At 39.4% G+C, this 20,293-nt stretch overlaps 1 protein-coding gene across 2 annotated transcripts in view; it reads left to right on the top strand.

The window, feature by feature from the left end:
• The window catches only part of LOC111588392 (chemokine-like protein TAFA-2), an 87,662-nt gene extending 70,784 nt beyond the window's left edge, over window positions 1-16,878 (top strand). Inside the window, exons 3-6 of one of the 2 annotated variants that reach the window (XM_055006560.1) lie at window positions 1,087-1,239; window positions 8,862-8,986; window positions 9,561-9,617; window positions 15,944-16,878. In XM_055006560.1, the coding sequence (XP_054862535.1) occupies window positions 1,087-1,239; window positions 8,862-8,986; window positions 9,561-9,590 (308 nt within the window). In that variant the 3' untranslated portion in view covers window positions 9,591-9,617; window positions 15,944-16,878. Of the gene's footprint in view, window positions 1-1,083; window positions 1,240-8,861; window positions 8,987-9,560; window positions 9,618-15,943 lie in introns of both variants that reach the window. The other variant, XM_023298773.3, reaches the window with a different exon arrangement.
• The last annotated feature ends 3,415 nt before the right edge of the window (window positions 16,879-20,293 follow it).

Here is a 20,293-nt window from a genome sequence, read left to right as displayed (position 1 = left end):
CGCGGACACTCAGCAGCAGCATGGGTGCAGATCAGAACTACAGCTGGTTATCGACTACAGCTGGTTATCGACTATGGCTGATTATCAACTACGGCTAGTTATCGACTACGGCTGGTTATCGACTACGGCTGGTTATCGACTACGGCTGGTTATCGACTACGGCTAGTTATCGACTACGGCTGATTATCGACTACAGCTAGTTATCGACTACGGCTGGTTATCGACTACAGCTGGTTATCGACTACAGCTGGTTATCGACTACAGCTGGTTATCGACTACGGCTGATTATCAACTACGGCTGGTTATCGACTACAGCTGGTTATCGACTACAGCTGGTTATCGACTACAGCTGATTATCAACTACGGCTGGTTATCGACTACGGCTGGTTATCGACTACAGCTAGTTATTGACTACGGCTGGTTATCAACTACAGCTAGTTATCGACTATGGCTGGTTATCAACTACAGCTGGTTATCGACTACAGCTGGTTATCAACTACAGCTGGTTATCAACTACGGCTGATTATCAACTACAGCTAGTTATCGACTACAGCTGGTTATCGACTACGGCTGATTATCAACTACAGCTGGTTATCGACTACAGCTGGTTATCGACTACAGCTGGTTATCGACTACGGCTGGTTATCGACTACAGCTGGTTATCGACTACGGCTGGTTATCAACTACAGCTGGTTATCAACTACGGCTGATTATCAACTACAGCTAGTTATTGACTACAGCTGGTTATCGACTACGGCTGATTATCAACTGCGGCTGGTTATCGACTACAGCTGGTTATCGACTACAGCTAGTTATCGACTACAGCTAGTTATCGACTACGGCTGGTTATCAACTACAGCTAGTTATTGACTATGGCTGGTTATCAACTACAGCTGGTTATCAACTACAGCTGGTTATCGACTACAGCTGGTTATCGACTACGGCTGGTTATCAACTACAGCTGGTTATCAACTACTGCTGATTATCAACTACAGCTGGTTATCGACTACAGCTGGTTATCGACTACGGCTGGTTATCAACTACAGCTGATTATCCCATTTGTGTTTTCTTTTCTCTCTCCAGCAGCGCACTACGTCCGAACGGGCACCTGTGAGGTCGTGGCGTTGCACCGCTGCTGCAACAAGAACAAAATCGAGGAACGATCGCAAACTGTGAAGTGCTCCTGCTTCCCTGGACAAGTGGCCGGAACCACCAGAGCGGCCCCGTCATGTGTAGATGGTACGACCCAGACACCAGGATATTTCACGGCAGATCCTTCCTGTCTGTCTTCTTCTTTTTTGCTGATACTCCCTTCCACCAATCTTAGGGAATAGTTTTGCTGAAATCACCAGCAAGTGTCAGCACACACACAGTTTGATGTCTAAAAGGTGCTATAATTGACATTTTTTGTTTTTTAGGTATTTTAAATCAAACTAAAACTGAATGGAGTTTATTGTTTGACAGAATCCAAAAAAGGTAATAAAGTAGTAATGAAAGGAAGGGGCTGGTGATAACTGCCATTCCCGTTTAAATATCTACATCTAAATACCTAAATTATTCACTGAAATCTTGCTACCCTGTGGGTTTTTAATTAATCTGTTGATTAATTAATAGCTATTCCCTATATCCCTGACATGAAAACATGCTGCAGTCCTACGAAGGACAACGTTTACAATGCAGAGAGAAGATGAGAAGATAAACGAGCTTCTTCTCTTTTCAGCCTCTATAAAAGTCAGGAAACCTTGGTTAATGTCCATCACTACTTTATGTAGCCCCAGTTGGACTGTTTATATTGCTTGTATTGTCCGAAGAACACCACCCAAATACGTTTACAATGATAAAAGACTGAAAAAAAGAGCATATCTCCACATTAGAGAGTCTGGAGCCAGAGTATGTTTGGAATTTTCCAAGTTTTTTGATACTTTGGTAAAATAATATCCAGGTTATTGATGCTTTTTTATATTTTGGTGGTTTATTAATCTGTTTATTTATGTTTTGGCTCATTAACTTCCATGTTTCTATTGTTTTTCTGAATTACTACCCAGTTTTTGTTGTTTTGGTGCATTATTGTCCAATTTATGGATTCTTAGACATGTTAAGATCCATGTTTTTGATGTTTTATAGTGTTAACATCCAGGTTCATGATGTCATGGTGTATTAATATGCAGGTTTGTAATGTTTTTGGGCATTAATCACCAGTTTGTTATGTTTTGGTATGTCAAGATAAATGTTTCTGATGTTTTTAAGCATTGATATCTAGTTTATTTTATGCTTTTGCACATTAATATCCATGTTTTTGGTACCTTGGTGTATAATTATCCAGGTTTTAGGTACCCTGGGGTGTATTACTAGACAGGTTTTTGGTATCTTGGTGTATAATTATACATATTTTATATGCTTTGATGCATTCATACCCAGTTGTTTTATGTTGTAGTGTATTAATATCCATACTATGTATGTTTTAGTTTGTTAAGATTCAGTTTTTGGATGTTTTGGCATGTCCACATCCAGGTCTGCATATATATATTAAACTGTTAGACATCTATACTTAAATATATTTTGAGAGAAACTCCCAAATTGGAATCTTTAAAAAATTCATCACAGATATGATTTTCTTCAAACCTCCCCACAACTGGCTTTCAGAATTCAAAAATCAGTCAAATAATTCCAGAATTCCAGCTTATCTAAACGTACAGCTTTATGCTGTTCTAGTTTTTCTTAATTCTTCATTGCTATTGTCCTTTTAAAATGTACAACAGTGTGATTAATACTGCCAGAAGGCATAGAACTAGTTGTAGACTCACAACGTAGCAGAAGTAGTTGTAGAATTAAGTGACGTCTTGTTCAGCACTAAAGCAGCTGCATCAGTGCGAACACTAATTTAAGTGATACTGCAGCATAAGAAGTACTCCCTGTCCTCTGTGACGACAGTCTGCAACAGCTTTACTATATCTGCCATTATGAACACAGAACTGAAAGCTGTGTGATAAAAGATGCTCGTGGAGGGTTTTAATTCACAGATAAACGACTGGCTGTCCGGTGCAGACGGTAGAGTCGACCACCTGGAAGATCTCTTAGCATGCTGATGTCAGACCTCTGGCTACAACAAGTGGCTGCTTCACTTTGGTCTGAAAAGTGCGGATTTCTGGCTAAACTCTAGACCCAGGCATGTTTGACCTATTCCTTGACATTTTCCTATTGACATTTTCTGCAAATTAGAGCTGTGAGCCGCTGGCCTCGGTTTAAAGCTCCACGGGTGATCTCAGGAAAAAAAAAAGATCAGCACTTAACCTTTTAATTATTCTTTCTTCTACAACCAGGGATTACATTTAGCTGCACTCGGTGTGAGACAACCTCTTTATCTATGAAGATAAATGAACCTCCAGACATCTGAGAAAACTTGAAGTGATCTGAATGAGTTGTAGCCACAGAAAATACAAGCAAAATTTACTGAATGAAGTTTTCAACTTCTTGTACAATCATGGGGCTTCTACTGTCACAGTCATGTGATGACAGCGAAGAAGGGTTAAAGCTGTAGTAGGCAGTATTTTATTAGTGTCTTTTGGGCAAAATATCCTGAATAAAATCCTTAATAATGAAGGGTTCTTCAGTATATTGTAATTCAAGTGATCCGAGAGGAAACTAGATTTCTTTACGTCTTCTTGACTCTATTTTCAGATTTAATCAGAAGTATTTTCACCAAGATCAGGTGAGATAATATCAAGAACAAAAAAAAAAAAAAAAAATCAAGGCAACAGCTTGCATCAATCTTCTTGAGTTCAGACAACATCTAACAAAATTATGTTCAACCAACAAACTGCATTGAGTTAGTTGAATTACATTTTCTTCTCCAATCAAAGGTATATTTAATTGCCACTTACCCAATGATTGGTAGCATTTAAGGTCATTACTCATAAAAACTGAGTTGCCCCAACATGTTTTCCAGATTATTGAGAAGGTTCTTTGTGGTTATTACGTACTTAATTACCATAATTATGAACACAAGTTGCTTAGATTGGATTTTCTTCAGTACTTTTATGCCCCTTCCTGTTTTTGTAGTTTTGCAGAAACTACTTATTTCAACAACAAAATGGGTAAATCAACATGATATCAACTATTGAAAAAAGGCCCTCTAGCAAATGCAGCTTTATGATCCTTGTTCACTAGTTTGCTAAACTGTTGGGTAAAAGTGGACAACTTTCACTGCTAAAGATAACTAGCATTAAGTAAATGGTGTAGTACAACATATTCCATCAACTGTATTAGTAAGTGTACTGAACAGGCGTATCCGAATCCAAGACTGGTCATATACAGTGCTGGCCGAAATTATTGGCACCTCTGGAATTTTTCCAGAAAATCCACTATTTCTCCCAGAAATTGCTGCAATTACAAATGTTTTTGGTATACACGTGTTTATTTCCTTGATGTGCATTGGAAAAACACAAAAAAAGCCAAAATTAACATAATTTTACACAAAACTCAAAAAACGGGCCGGACAAAATTGTTGGCACCCTAAACTCAATATCTGGTTGCCACCCTTTGGAAGAAATAACTGAAACCAGTCGCTTCCTAGAACCATCAACAAGCTTCTAACACCTCTCAAATGAAATACTGGATCACTCTTCTTTGGCAAACTGCTCCAGGTCTCTCAGATTTGAAGGGTTCCTTCTTGCAACAGCAGGTTTGAGATCTCTCCATAGGTGTTCAATGGGATTTAGATCCGGACTCATTGCTGCCACTTCAGAACTCTCTAGAACTTTGTCTCCAACCATTTCTTGGTGGTATCTGAGGTATGTTTGGGGTCATTGTTCTGCTGGAACACACATGACCTCTGATTCAGACCCAGCTTTCTGACACTAGGCCCTATAATGCGGCCCAAATATTTAGATTGTCTCCAGATTTCATGGTTCCTTCACACCATCAGCAGAACAACCCCAGAGCATCTTTGAACCTCCACCATGTCTGACTGTAGGTTCTGTGTTCTTTTCTTTGTAGGCCTCATTCCATTTTCTGTAAACAGTAGAATGACACGCTTTTCCAGAAAGCTCCACCTTAGTCTCATCTGTCCACTAAACGTTCTCCCAGAAGGACTGAGGCTTACTCAGGTACATTTCTGCAAACTCCAGTCTGGCTTTTTATGTCTCTTTGTCAGCAGTGGGGTTCTCCTGGGTCTCTTGCCATAGATCTTCTTCTCATTCAGATGATGATGTATGGTCCCAGCTGGCACTTTGCTCCCTGAGTCTGCAGGATCTGCCTGGATCTGTGTGGAAGTTGACTGAGGATGTTTATCCACCATTCAGACTATCCTGGGTTTCATTCTTTCATCAATTTTTCTCTTCTGTCCTGGTCCAGGGAGATTAGCCACAGTTCCATGGGTTATAAACGTCTTGATTATATTACGCACAGTGGACAAAGGAACTTCCAGGTCTCTGGAGATGGTCTGGTAACCTTGAGATTGTTCATATTTTTACACAGTTTTGCTCCTTAAGTCCTCAGACACTTCTGGGCTCTTCTTTCTCTTCTCCATGCTTGGTGTGAGTCACATAGACACACAACACAAAGGCTGAGTCAACTTTTATACGTTCTAACTGGCTTCAGGTGGGATTTCTATATTGCCAGCACCTGTTACTGCCACAGGTGAGTTTAAACGAGCATCACGTTTGAAATAAAATGATTTCACCACAGTTTTAAAAGGGTGCCAATAATTTTGGCCAGCCCATTTTTTGAGTTTTGTGTAAGATTATGTCAATTTTGGCTTTTTTCCCCCTGCTTTTTTGTGTTTTTCCAGAGCACACCAAGGAAATAAACACGTGTACACCAAAAACATTTGTAATTGCAACAATTTTCTGGAAAAATTCCAGGGGTGCCAATAATTTCAGCCAGGACTGTAACAATTGAAAATATTACCGAATTCATTGTTTTCATGGAGTTTACTTGTTAAAAAAAAAAAAAAAAAAAAAAAAAAAAAGATAAAAAGACATTATAGTCACTATGAAATGTCCTTTGTATCATGCTTGTTCAGACTATAGGTCCTCTAACTCACAACCTTAACCGTCATTCTGTTACTACATCTTGAGTTTAGTTATAATGCAGAAATTCAAGTTGAAATTACACAAAATATTAAGTTGATGCAACATTATCACGTCAAGTCAACCCATCAAACTCATATTTGCAAAGTGAATGATTTATCTACTTTAACTAAACAAAAGTAGTGTGTTTTTATCTTGCAATTCTGCATTTGGAAGCACTTCTTTCATGGCAGGGGAAGAAAAAGTACCTGAAAAATCTCACTTTCTTACCGGCACATAAGCAGAATTAAGGCGTTTAATGTTGTGACTCCAACATGGAGTCATAACATTCTACATTATTCTACATTTCAACAGTTCCTTTTATTCTAAGTATGGAACAGATTATATCAATGTGCTGTCATCATGTACTGGCCCCATAAGAACTGAACGTCCACAGACATGCAAAATAAACATTCCAGCTCGTTTATGAATATGAGCTCAAGGTCAAAGCAAAGATTTAGCGGCAGGTTTTACAGCTCCAGTTGAAAAAATAAAACATTAAAATAAATACATGAGAGCATAAGTCAACCTCTTGCTCCCAGATGTATTCAGCCTGAGCTGCCCTTTTTAAAGCATCATTAACCGTTAAGTGGAATGAATCCCATGCACTTTTTTGTATGTTTGGTCATCAATAGTCCATTTCATTTCATGAGATACCTTTGTGGCTTTTTAATAGCCGCTGTTATACAACCACCATCTGCTTGCAGTTGACCTGATGCACTTTTTACACCGCACCGCTGCCATAACCACGGCTGTATAAAACAAACTGATTCCCTCATGTCATAAAGTCTTCATTCTGAGCAGTTTAGTCCAGTGAGGCTCCGCTGGTATGTGTGGATTATAATAACCATCCTCTTCATTAGGAGGAACCCTAATGCGGGTGGAGGGAGATGTGGATAACGACCTCTGTAATATGCCAAATTTAAATGTCTTCGTGTCTTGTACATTGCAGCGGCTTGATGTTTTCTGAGGCAGTGTTTTTATTGCAGCTGAAGGTTGTGAGTGGAGTCGCACCTGTTTCCACATCCCATCCTCTCATCCGTTTGAATCCTCAAAATAGATGAGAGCATTACCAGTCAAAAAGCAAATCTTACATCACTCATCTGTCAGAATGTGATGGGGCCCGATGAGACACGGCGGCAACGATTTGACGGATATCTGAGGAGACGCCTCATTTCAGGCTCTTCACGTCAAGAGGAAATTTAAATTCAACTAACTGGTGCAGAGCTGAAACTACAAGGTGAAAAATCAATTAGTCACTTTCCATGATAGAATTCTAACAACTCACTGGCTCCAGATGATGCTTTTCTAAGGATGGGAATGATCATCAGTGAATCCATTACTTGTAGCAAGTTAATTTTTCAAATGTCAGGAGAAAAACATCACTTCTGTTCATAATTATGGTAAATAAGTACATAACAAAGAAAAAAGTCCTTTGGTTCCACCTTAAATACTTGGGTTTATGGATTTGACTGAAGAAAAAAAAAGAAAAGTCATCTGACTCAACATAGATGGTTGAACATAATTTCATTAAGAAAAAAGAATATGTAAACTGTTGCATTGATTTATTTTTTGGTGCTCTTGATACCATCTCACTTGATCTGGAGGTGAAGAAGTCTTGATTTCCACATTTTTGTCTGGTGCATCAGTATCCAGGTTTTCTGATGTTTTGATGTGGTAATATCCAGGTTTTATGTTTTATAATGTAAATATCCAAGACTTGAATGTTTGGGCATGTTAATATCCAGGTTTTTAATGTTTTGGTGCATTAATATCTAGGTGGTTGTGATTTGGTGCTTGAAAATTCTGGTTTTTAATGTTTTGGCACATTGACATCCAGTTTTTTAAGGTTTTGGTGCTCTAATATCTTGGTTTTTGATGTTCTGATATCTTAATATCCAGGTTTGAAATGATTTGATGAATGAATATCCATGTTTTTGAGGTTTTGATGTGTTATTGTTCAGGTTTTGTTTTGTTTTATAATGTAAATATGAAAGATTTGAATGTTTCGCTGTGTTAATATCCAAATTTTATTTATGTTTTGGTCTGCCAATACCCTTTTTTGATACATTAATATGCAGGTTTTGATGTTGTGATGTGTTAATATGCAGGTTTTAAATGTTTTGGGGCGTCAATATCTAGATTGTTGTCTCGACAGGTTATTGAAATTTTGGTGATTTTTAATGATCTGATGCATTATTATCCAGATTTTGGATGTTTTACTGTGTTAATATCCAGGTTATTGAAGGAAATATTTAATGAAGAATTCTTTCTGAGCTTAATACAGACTATGAACTATACTCTGTACCTGTAGATAAAATTGTGAGACAACTGTAGGTAAATAATTTAGGTGAACTCCCAAACTCTGCCCATAAAACTATTCCGAACAACTTAATTTTAGTAAATCATTTATCGCCTTCTGACTGTACTGTCCATCATTAGGTAAGTAGGAAAAATACCTGAGACTGAAGAAGAAAAGCTAATTCCCTTAACTTTGTTGTTTGTTGAACATAATTTCATTAAATGTTGTCTTAACTCAAAAATATTTGAGTTAAACACATTTTTTTACAGTCTACAACAGCCTTTTGTTGCTCTTTATACGATCTCACCTGATCAGATTACTGTATTGATCATTGATTAAACGTCGATGCTCAGTCAGTGATCAAAGTTACCGTGGGTTTTGGGAAACTGGCCTTGTCTTTGGAATGTATTAGGGATTTTTAACATTGCCGACAGCGTGAACAAAGACATTTCTGACAGTTTGTTCTTTGACCTTCTCCGTCCTTTTGCCAGCCTCGATAGTGGAACAGAAGTGGTGGTGTCAGATGCATCCGTGCCTTGATGGGGAGGAATGCAAAGTTCTTCCTGATCTGAAGGGCTGGAGCTGTGCTACGGGGAACAAGATCAAAACTACGAAGGTAAGTTTCACAAACACATCCGTCACTTTCATCGTCTGTAAACCTGTTGAGTCTGACCTGACACAACTCCGGCTCCGCAAGGTCAACAGGCTGTGGCTTCTGTTACCACTTTACCTAAAAACTAATGTTTGCAGCTGGACCCTCAGGGGCCTCGAATCAATGGGCTGTCATGTCTCCTTAGCACTTTCAGGCCACTTTGAGCACCCAAACTGGCCAATTACTCACTCCAATTACCTGCTTTTAACATTGTAACCCGAGGCCCGTATCCTTCCCTGTGTTATGACGACCCGTAGACTTCAGCTGTGTCTCTCTCCATGTGCTTAATTATTTAAACTGCCTGCACCACACCTGCCTGGAGCCGGGAGTCTGGGGCTATTGATTCAGGGCAGTTGTCGGGACCTCAAAATGAGATGCATATATATCTGTATATAATCGTTTTGTTCTTTTAGTGGTCCGAGGAGGCTTAGTGGGAACGTCTAGTGATGTCTGGGAACGGATTTTTGCAAATTATCAGACCTCAAAGTAAGGAAACTAAACCTGTCTTCTCTTTTCTTTAACGCAAACGTCTGGAAAGATTTCTGCTGACAGAGACCAGCTTTGGTAACGTCAGATGCTTCACAGCGGAGTCCAGGTGATTAATCTGTTCTTATTATGTTCAAATTTCAAGGTTTAGTGTTTGAAACATACAGAAACATGAATCATCGGCTTATTGCTATTTCATTGTCTAAGGGTATTATTAACTGCATTTCCCAGCAGTGTAGCTACACCAGAGATGGAAAGACAAGCGAGAAGAGGGATACAATTCAAACACACTACAGCAGCCTGTTCAAAGCATCTAGCATTACCCAGCTGATTTATCTTGCACACCTTTGATCTCAGCCAGAGAAACAAGCTTCTTAAGTTTCAAATCTTTCTGCAGACTGCTTGAAGCAGCGGGGGGGGTCGCACTTTCTTCTTCACCTGTGCTGAGCTTTGGGGGGAAAACAGAACAACAGAAAGCTGGAAGCCCTGCTACACTGACCTTTGTGGCGCTACATCGGAAATGCATCCATACTCAATACAAACATGCCGAGGACCGAAGGTGTAAACAGAGCTGAGAGTGGCTACTATAAAGCCCGGGACACAGCAGGGAATACAGTCCGTGTGGAGCGCCTCTCAGCGTGATGAGCAACCTGACATGCAAAGTGTTTGAGCTGCTGAGTTTTGTACATTTGAAGCCACAAACGGCAGCCAGAGCTAACAGTTTAAACAACGTCTTTTAGACTGATAAATACAGGAATTCTCAGAGGTACATCAGAGACCTGCACTGTCTGTGAGGGATGAGAGAGAATAAAAATCTAATGTTGGTGTGTACACAGCGCTGCTTTTTATTAGACTGTACTTCTGCTAGTTTTATAACCTGCTCATACCAGACTCACAGCTGAGTTTGAGCAGATGAGGAAGTCTCAGCTCGGGGAGAACTATTCCTCAGGAAGATTTGTGTTTTGCTCCTAAAGTTGCAATAAGGCCAGGCTCACACTACAGGAGTTTTAAAGTCCTGACAGAGTTTGAAATCGAGTTGCGTCACTCATATAGGGAGAAACTTCACAGATATTCTTTTCTGTAATCTCAGACATGACTACAAGACTGGAAAATAATGGCGCATCAAACACTAGAGGATATAATTAAGATTATCGAGTTAGCAATCAGGGAGCAGTGCATCACCTCATGTGATCTTAATTAGGGATGCAGATTTTCTTAATCAGTCCATAGCAGCCTTCAATCAACCAATAATTGATAATAAAACACAAAACGAGCTCAGTAATGAAGCCGATCTGAACACAGGAACATAACATACTCAACTACACAGGTCACTGGCCACTTAAATGGCATATCTGATCAACAACTGGACCACAGTGATGCTACTTTAGAGCACTTTAGCTCTAAAATACGAGAGTTCAGGCCAGCAGACGTTAATCATCACAGGAGACTTTGTCATGGTGGCCCTTTACTAGTTAAACTCCACCAATGCATCTCTGCTTGCCAACACAGAGCTACCTGTAGTCCAGGTGACCTCTTTATCTGCTACCATTTCAAACAGAAAGTCTCCACCTGGTGGCTCAGCCAGGTACTACAGCTAATGCACAGAACATTTTTAATCTGTTCACGCTTAACCAGTAATCATCAACACCCCTAATCTCAAAGGGAAGCAGATGTGAACAACTTCCTGTAATGTTAATACTTTGCAGTAGGGCTGGACCTGAATATCTGAATATGCGGTCGTGACGGTGGTATCTGAATATTTTTTTTGAGATCTGAATATCCCCCCCACCCCCCGAGTAAATAATGCACAGTTTGATCAGCAATGAAAAATAATTGTGATATAACAGAGTTAAGCACATTTAGCTGTAGGATTTTTGTCACTTTGACCCCTGAAAGCAACATTCAGGCCTCAATGAAAATAAGATCCATCCATCCATCCATCATCTATGCACCGCTTAATCCTCACTAGGGTCATGGGGGGGCTGGAGTCTATCCCAGCTGACTCAGGTGAAGGCAGGGGACACCCTAGACAGGTCACCAGTCTGTCACAGGGCTACATACAGAGACAAACAATCACTCTCACATTCACACCTACGGGCAATTTAGAATAATCAATTAACCTCAGCATATTTTTGGACTGTGGGAGGAAGCCGGAGTACCCGGAGAAAACCCACGCATGCACAGGGAGAACATGCAAACTCCATGCAGAAAGATCCCGGGAAAGTCGGGACGTGAACCAGGGATCTTCTAGCTGCAAGGCGAAAGTGCTAACCACTACACCACTGTGCAGCCCTGAAAATGAGATCCCTCTTTCCAAAATGTTTTCTATGTTGTTCAAGAGAAATTAAAAGGAGATTGAAGTTTTGATGATAGATTTGCTAGCAAAGGAGCTGAAGAAATATGGACAAAAAAGAAACAACCTCAGGCATCCAGTATTTACAATTCAAACTTTTTGGATAACCTGTTTGGAGCAGATGGAGGTTTTCATGCCACAGATACACCCGACACTTTAACACTGAATAAATTCTGCGATCTTTCCTTTTTCTGTGATGCTAATCTGCTATATTTATACACCAGTTTCAAATGAATGCACAGCAGCATCTCACCTCTAAATATTCCAGAAGAACAGAAATATTATGTTTTTGAATTGTGGCAAAAAAAAAAAAAAACGCTTTAGTCCAGACTGTAAAACTTAATTTGGAGAAAAGCATATCTGCGGTGCCTCTGCTTTTCTGCTTTTGCTGATTTTACCAGCGCATTCACACATAAAAATCTTGCCCCGTGCATCTTCAGAAAGGCCCAGGCGTGGTAGTTCTAACACCAAACATATTGCTGAGAAGGACACTGCGGTGTGCCAATTACACGGCTGAATTACACAAACACAAGCCCTGCACCTGCTGTTCCATCTCTCAGCCAACCTTACTGGAGGCACTAAATGGAGATGAAGCCTTTGCCAGTTAAATCAGCACTTGTCAGCCACCAATTAGGCGAATGCAACACCCGGGGAAGACTTCGAGTTTCCTCCCAGTATTTTTAGCTTTGTTTCAGACAGTCACTCAAATACTGTTAATGATTACCCCCCCTCCTAAAGTGAGTCACAGCGTAGATCCATCTCTGAAGACATTTTCTCTTCTGACAAGAAGCGGCACTGCTCTTTGTCTTTTCAGCCTGAAATTATTCTCAAATTGGTACGACATTAATCACAGTGACAGCTCTGAATGTAAATGACTCTGTAAAGGGAGGAATTTATTGCAGCCTGTGCAGCGACCAGCAAAGTGCAGCAACAAGCTAAATTTATGAAGACTCTTTACCCTGCGTTTGATATGATTATGCAGGTTTTCTTGACAAGTGATGGCCTGATGGTTCGCGGATTGTTTTCTTCTCTGTATAATTGAGGATGATTTATATGACAAGATGCACTGGCATGCTGCTACTCTGCCCCACTGTGTGTCAAAAAGCCCATTTGTGAATTAATCTAACCAGCTATCAGAACTGTCTGTTTTCTATCAAAAGTTTAGCATCGATAATGGGGGCCTTACAAGGTTGCCGATGGCTTCCCTCAGTCCGTCAAACATGCGGCTGACAGACAGCTGGAATCGATAGCGGACGCCGTTATGAAGGTTTCTGCATTACGTTCCTCGAGAGTCTTTTCCAGAATGTACTTTTAGAAGAGCAGAGGAGCTGCCAGTCAGCCACGGAGCTTCATGACAGGCAATTTAATCTCAAGGAGAAGGGAGGTCTACAGAGTGTCTGACAGCAGCGAACTCAGAGAGGAAAAGCCTCAGCGTGGACCACAAACCTTCATCCCAAATACTGTACAGAGTTCTAATGGGTAGAGAATATGCGGATACGTGATGATGTTACTCAGCAGATGAATCTTAAAGAATTCCACGTGTTTTACAAAACCTAGTTTAATTGTAAAGTTATTGTTTTTCTCAGAGTCAAAAAGAGCCACTGAAGTGTTTTTTTGTCAGTTGAAACATATCGGTCTGTTAAGAAGAAAAATATTTTTCATTAAAACTGCTGGATTATTCAATATTATTACATAACAGGGGCTGCCAGTAAAAACTCTCTTTTAAATCAATTCACCTATCAACTATTATACTGACTAGTCGATTGATTTAAACATTTGAGTTTGCTGTGAAAAAGCTAAATCATCATTTAATTTAAGTTTATTTTATTTTGACAAACTGTATATTATTGTATACTGCAACACAGTGCAAAATTTAAACAAAGGTTTGCATATTAAAGAGCAAAACTGTAGAGTTAAAAGGGGGCTTAAAAGGGGGCTTATTATATCAGTCAGTGGGGCAACTTTAAAAGAAATCCAAGCCAATATTAAACCCCCTAACAAAGACTACAATTTAATTATATTAAACAATTGATTATTTAAACGTTACCTGACTTTGGTAGTAACTTGCATTTTTACCAGTCTTTGGTGATGTAGAAGGCTGCATTAATCTAATTTTCTTACTGGCACGGCTTCCTAATTTCTCGTGAGCGATTACCATTGACTACAGCTGCTGACTCCTCTGAGCCAATTTAAATAGGGCCCATTTGATCCACTCATACTCAGCCACAAGCACTACAAAGGGAAAAAGCCTGAGGAGTACAACACAAATTTGAAAAAGTAAATTGTTGATGTGAACAAGTCAGGAAAGTCACTTGATGCCATTCAAAGCAGCTACAAATCCCAAAACTATGGTATAAAGTGGAAGTATAAAGTTCATGGTACAGCTGTGGAACTGCAGCGATCAGGAAGAAAACACAAACTATCATCTGCTGCTGAGAGACAACTAGTCAGGATGGTTAGGAGTCGACCAAGAGTCACGAAAAGTAGGTCAGTAACAAATCAGAAGAACACAACAATCAGTGTCCATGATGTTTCACTTTAGTATGAGCTGAGAAACCTTTCTCTAGAAGCAGCACCTTAAAACCCATCTGAAGTTTGCTGCTGGTCACATGAACAAAGAAAAGGCCTTCTAGAGGAAAGTTCTGTGGCAAGAAGAAACAAAAAATAGCTATTTGGCCACAATGACCACAGATAAGTGTGAAGGGAAGACTGTGAGGCTTTTAAGCCCCAAAACACCAAACCTCCAAACCTACCATCAAGCATGGTGGTAGTAGTATCATGCTCTGTGGAACTGGAGCTTTACGCAAAGTAAATGGAACAATGAAGGAGAAGGATTACCTCCACATCCTTCAGGTAAACCTAAAATCATCAGCCAGAATGGGTGTTTCAACAAGACAGTGACCCCAAACACACATCATGGGTTTCAAGGATTCTGTCATAGAGTAATAGGAGTCACTGGAAGTTCAAGACTGGTGATCGTCTTTACAAGTGTATGTAAACTTTTGTTAATGACTGTAGGTTAGAGTAAGAAAGAAAGGAGAATGATGGGGTTCTTGTTCGTTAGCTTAGCAGGCTACTGTGAAGATGCCACTTGACTCTGCACCACTGCGGCCTTTAATACTGGTGAAACTGGTATATTAGTCAGGTTCTAAATCAGACAGCAGGGGTTTCACACATAATAAACATAAGGAATTGATCTTGTCAATTTGCAAGATTCCATTATTCTTCTTTAGAATTAGTTTTAAACAGGCTGAATTACTTCAGTATTACAACTTGCCATTGTGTAGTTCAGAGCAGTTCTACAGTCTTTGAGCGAAAATTACATATTCATAGATCGACACACACTGGAGGAGGCAGAGTCACATTTAAGATATTTTAAGGCATGAAGGGAATATTTTTTATGGAGAAAACGTCTAAATATGTAATTTTCATGAGCAGAGATTGGTGCCTGGAGAGAATCTCTCCCTCAGTGTCACCTTCAGGGTATCAACTTCACACAATCTATTTACTGGGGAGATAATTTGCTAAATATTCATGATTCCTGTGGGATAAACCCTTTTGATAAACTTTAGCTCCAAACCCAACCACTGTTAGGACTCTTCAAACAGCCAAAACTGCCCACATACTCTTTGTTTCGTCCAGCATTTCTACAGTTTCTCTCATCTGAGGGTCACTTGTGGGGGTTTTAGACCTTTAGTCATATTTTTCCTATGAAGATAATGAGTTTTGTAGCCAGCATAAAACTGCAAGAACGAAAATGGGCTTCAGTGTTGAATTATGCATCTGATTTTGTAGCCGCTCTGCCAACATGTTTGACTTGTCAGTCAGTGTAGGCGGGAGTTTTCGGTTGATAAAGTTCAGTTTTGCTACTGTAGGCCGTGCCCTTTTGTTTTTCTGTTTTCTTTGCGTACGTTGAATGCACAGCTCCATTTGTGCTTTTTCATGCTATGCAGACGCTTTTGTACAAGAAATCAGGAAATGCTGTTACTGTAATACTTGTGTGTGACTTTCTTTGATTGTATTGTGGTGTTGCCGTAGATTTCATGACTTTTTTTATTGATTTAATCTTTTTCTTGACGCAGATGAACCAACAGCTCTGGACTGTCGGATCTTAAAAGGAGAAGAATAATGCAAAGGACCTTCCTGTAAATAGAGCCTTCCTTTCTTCTGGATTGCAATTATTCTTTGGAAAAAACTCTGAATGCTTCTTCCTGAACTCTATGGACATCAACAAGTGGAGTTCTCATTGAAGGACTCGACGTATGGTTAGCCTTACTGGACAAGATTTAATCTCTGACTTTACTTGTAGTGGAACACAACAATGAACTTTGCCTCAGTGTTAATTTCTAGAGTAATATGTCCTTCAGGAGGGATTCTGCATCACAAGTTTTGTCCAGGGTGAACGGCAGGTCAGTATCTGGTGTAAGAATTGCTGATACTCAAACACAAAATGTGACTTTTGTTTTATCAGTCGGTTTGTGGCTTTCTTCTCTAACAAAGTCTTGTTTTCAAAAAGTTCAAATACAGGTGAAAATGTGCGGCCGAGTAGCAGGCATTCAGAGTGATTTTCAAAGGAATACAGGAACATTCATCATTATCTGTGTATTAGGTGTTCCATTCAACTCAGATACTGTTGAGAATTCAAGGACTGCTTGACTAAGCCGCTACTGAAAGCTGTGTGAACTGATCAAACCTACCAGCTGTTAACAGACTGAAAAGTTGAATCCAGCTATGGTCTATTTTCCCCCTGAAAATCACTCTCTGCCACTTTTTTCAGACTTTTTTTTTTTTTTGTATTGCAGCTCCGGAGTTCAGTTTTTTTTTTGACAAGAGCAGTGCAAATTAAAAGCACAGCATCTGGGCACCGGCTGGGTGATGGCAGCATCGTTCCCAAAACTGTTTTTCAAACTAGTTACTCCAGGATGATTTGCTGATCACCTCTCAGCAGGTATCGCTGACACCTCCTTCGTCTGTGTAAGTGATGACATCAGTAATAAACTATGGTTGTGTGACTAAAGCCTCCAGTCTTCTGACCATCTGTGCACCAATGAATTCTGGATTTTTCTTTTGTTTTGCTATGAAATTTAGCACAACGATCCCAGAGGGTGGATTCAGCAGAGCAAACCTTCAACTTTTCCAGTGAAATGTCTCAACGCCTACTAAATTAATTGGTTGAACATCCCATGTTGACATTGACGGTTCCGAGAGGAGTAATTTTTATTACTTTGGTGATCCTGAGTTTTTTTGTTGTGCCGCCATGAGGTTCTTAAAGTCCAGTTGGATTGATTTAAACAACTTTGGATAACCATGACCTGGATGAATGACAAACTACACAGACATTATGAGGTTGACATTTATGGTTGGAAGCATTGCCTTCCCATTAAATTTGGTTTGAACATTTACTAACCTCTCAGATTTAAGTCAAATAACCTTGGTGATTCCTTGACTTTGTGTCCAGCACCATCATTGGGTCAAAGTTTTAGTTTGACTTATGTATGTCGAAATTCCTGCAAATCTAATACCATTGCCTTAGCTATACTCTACATTTGGGCTACCACTAATGACTCTTTATGTTATTGAATATTTTGTCAATTTCACTAATTAGTCAACTATTCTAAATGAATGTGCCTCTAAGATTTCCTTTAAGTTAGTTTTATTCTGTCAATCTGTATATATGGAGTAGCATTGTACAAAATGTAAATAAAAGTTTATATACTTAAGTATAAAACTATAGGGTTAAACTGGAAACTCCAACCAGATAGACACAAATAACAAAGAGGACTTTTAAATTACACAGACAGATCAGCTTTTACTTTGGTAGTAGCTTCAAACTCTATGAAACTATAGTCAAATTCATAACATGGCCATTTCTAACTCATGTTTACGACGAATTTGTCACTATTTTATATTTGCTTTGTTGTCTGACAACAGAAACTGAAAAAATATCTAAATGAGAACAGCTTTATTGCAGATTTGCCTGCATTAATATACAGTAATTGTGAGCACAGAGAGCAGGAGAGAAGCTAATAGATATAAAGTGCCTCCATGCTAAAAAGAGCTTGTGTTCTGTCTTTAGCTGTTCATGTTGTGCTGTGCTGATGTGATAAAGGCATCTGAAACTTTACAGTGTAAAAACCACCTTTTTGTTTTAGAAGTACTCCCTGAACTGAGTCTTAGCTGCAACCGCCACTCGCTAAAACCATAGCGCTGACTGCAGCTGACCAATGACTGACATTAAAATGTTGCACAAGGAAACCATCACACCTGTTCAATATCCATATGTCGGTAGAGCTAAAAGCTAAACTGCTCACATGCCTGCAGCATCATTGAGTTCAAAGCTCTACTGAACCACAACACAACCTCACATATGGCTGCAGACTTGCTAAAAAATGTATGTTTAAGACCTACTTTCAACTGGAAGAGACTTGATTTGAAATCCTGGGGCTTTAAGCCATTTTCACAGCTGACATTTCTGACATGTCACAGCAGAAAAAATACATCGGCTGTATTATTAATGGCTGCGTCCCACTTAGAGGGAAATCCTGCAATTTGGCTCGCTGCTTCACTGTCATGGCTTCCTGAAACAAACCGAGTCATCATTAATGTTATTTATTCCAGTTATGCTTTTCCTGCTGTGGCAAAAAATGTGTATGAAAAATCTCTACTCCACCAGTGTGGGATGGGGGCACAGGTTATAGGTTCCATGCTGTTATGAAGAACTGCTCTGCATTTAAATCTGGATTTTTACGCTTTATATTCTGTTTTTATTTGTCTTTCACAGTGCCAAATTAAGTAATTCATTCCAGGTTGCCGGGTTATTAAGCAAACTTAATGTATCTTACTCTAATCCAGTACAACAGCCTTGCAATATATTCAGCGTTTCATAAAGTTTATTGTGTTCGGCTCTTGTCGCTGTTTGTGTCAATGAGGTGTTGATTCAGCTGGTAATTGTGGAAGCTCCACCAACACTGTTGACAGAACTGATTTGCACTGAATGCTGTTCTCTAATATGACGGTGGCTAAAAATGTTGGAAAACACATTTTACTGTTAATAGGACCAAAGAGGGGAAACAATCTCATCCAAGCCCGAATGTGATAGCCTTGATAAGGGTTTGCAAGGCTCTTGGATTGGATTGAGTTATGTGTAGTAAATAAACTGGAAGGTTGGTTTTAGTATCATTACACTGAAAAGACACATTATTAAAGTTACCAACAACTAGATCTTTATATCTAACATCTCTGACCAAGCCTAACATGCACTGTCTGTCCAAAGAAAGTCTCCACCTGGATTTAACACATAACCTCACACATGGCTGCAGAACAGGTAGCAAACAGGTAAGATCCTTCCATTGGATAATTACTGCAGTGATGACAACAACTTATTTAACCCTAGCTGATGCAGGGAGGAGCTTCTTATTTCTAAACAACCATGGTGGAAGACATATCCTGTGGTCATGGAAAGGATCCATCCATCAAAATTTTGATGGATGACCCCTCTTGACCCCTCTCTGTGTGAACAAAAGAAATGAGGTCAGCATAAAATTAGCGTAATTAGGAGTGACATCACCCTTAACTTTTTCCCGTTTTCTGAATCAAATTGCTTCTTCACAGGTCCCATATGTGCACCTTCTCCAACATGTCTCCAGAATGTGGCAGTGGCTGAATTTAGGTTGCACTGAAGCACATCAGGTGACATGAAAACACAACCCATATAGTTCTTGTTTATCGATTTAAAATTAAAGTTTTCAGCAACTCTGAATGTTCCTCAGTTTTACAGTTTCCACAGAACTCTGACCGATGGGCATAAAATCAAAGCTAATGGTAACGTGAACCATATTAGTCGCACAAAATGTGAGTACTTTTCCTATTGTTGTGGTGACATTGCAAACAAAAATTAGAGTAATCCACTGGACAATCAGCTCCTCAGATGCTGGGAGTGCATCAATACTACTGTGTTCACTCTTGCAGCCAACAGCAACACATTTTAGAATTTGTGTGAATAAAATCTAACATAAATATATTTCTAAAAGTAGCTTCTTATGTAATTAAACACGACTGCAATCTTGGTGTTTTGGAGCTTTGGTTTGTAACTGCTAGCTTAGCTCACAACCCTTTCCAGTTAGGGTTGGAAGCCTGTAACACACACAAATAATGAAGCTACTGCAAAGAACTCCAAACAAAGAGGTGAAGAAGTTGAAGAGGCATGATCAAAGCAATTCCGTGATAACTACACCACCCTACACCACCATTCAAAAGTCCCGGGTCACTTAGAAATGTCCTTATTTTTAAAAGAACAGCAGTTTTTTTTTCAATGAAGATAGCATTAAATGAATGATAAATCCAGTGTAGACATTGTTAATGTGGTAAATGACTATTCTAGCTGGAAACAGCTGATTTTTAATGGAATATCTCCATAGAGGTACAGAGGAACA

The sequence above is a fragment of the Amphiprion ocellaris genome, chromosome 21 (genome assembly GCF_022539595.1).
Source record: "Amphiprion ocellaris isolate individual 3 ecotype Okinawa chromosome 21, ASM2253959v1, whole genome shotgun sequence".
NCBI lineage: Eukaryota > Metazoa > Chordata > Actinopteri > Pomacentridae > Amphiprion > Amphiprion ocellaris.
This window is presented reverse-complemented; position numbering and strand designations above follow the sequence as displayed.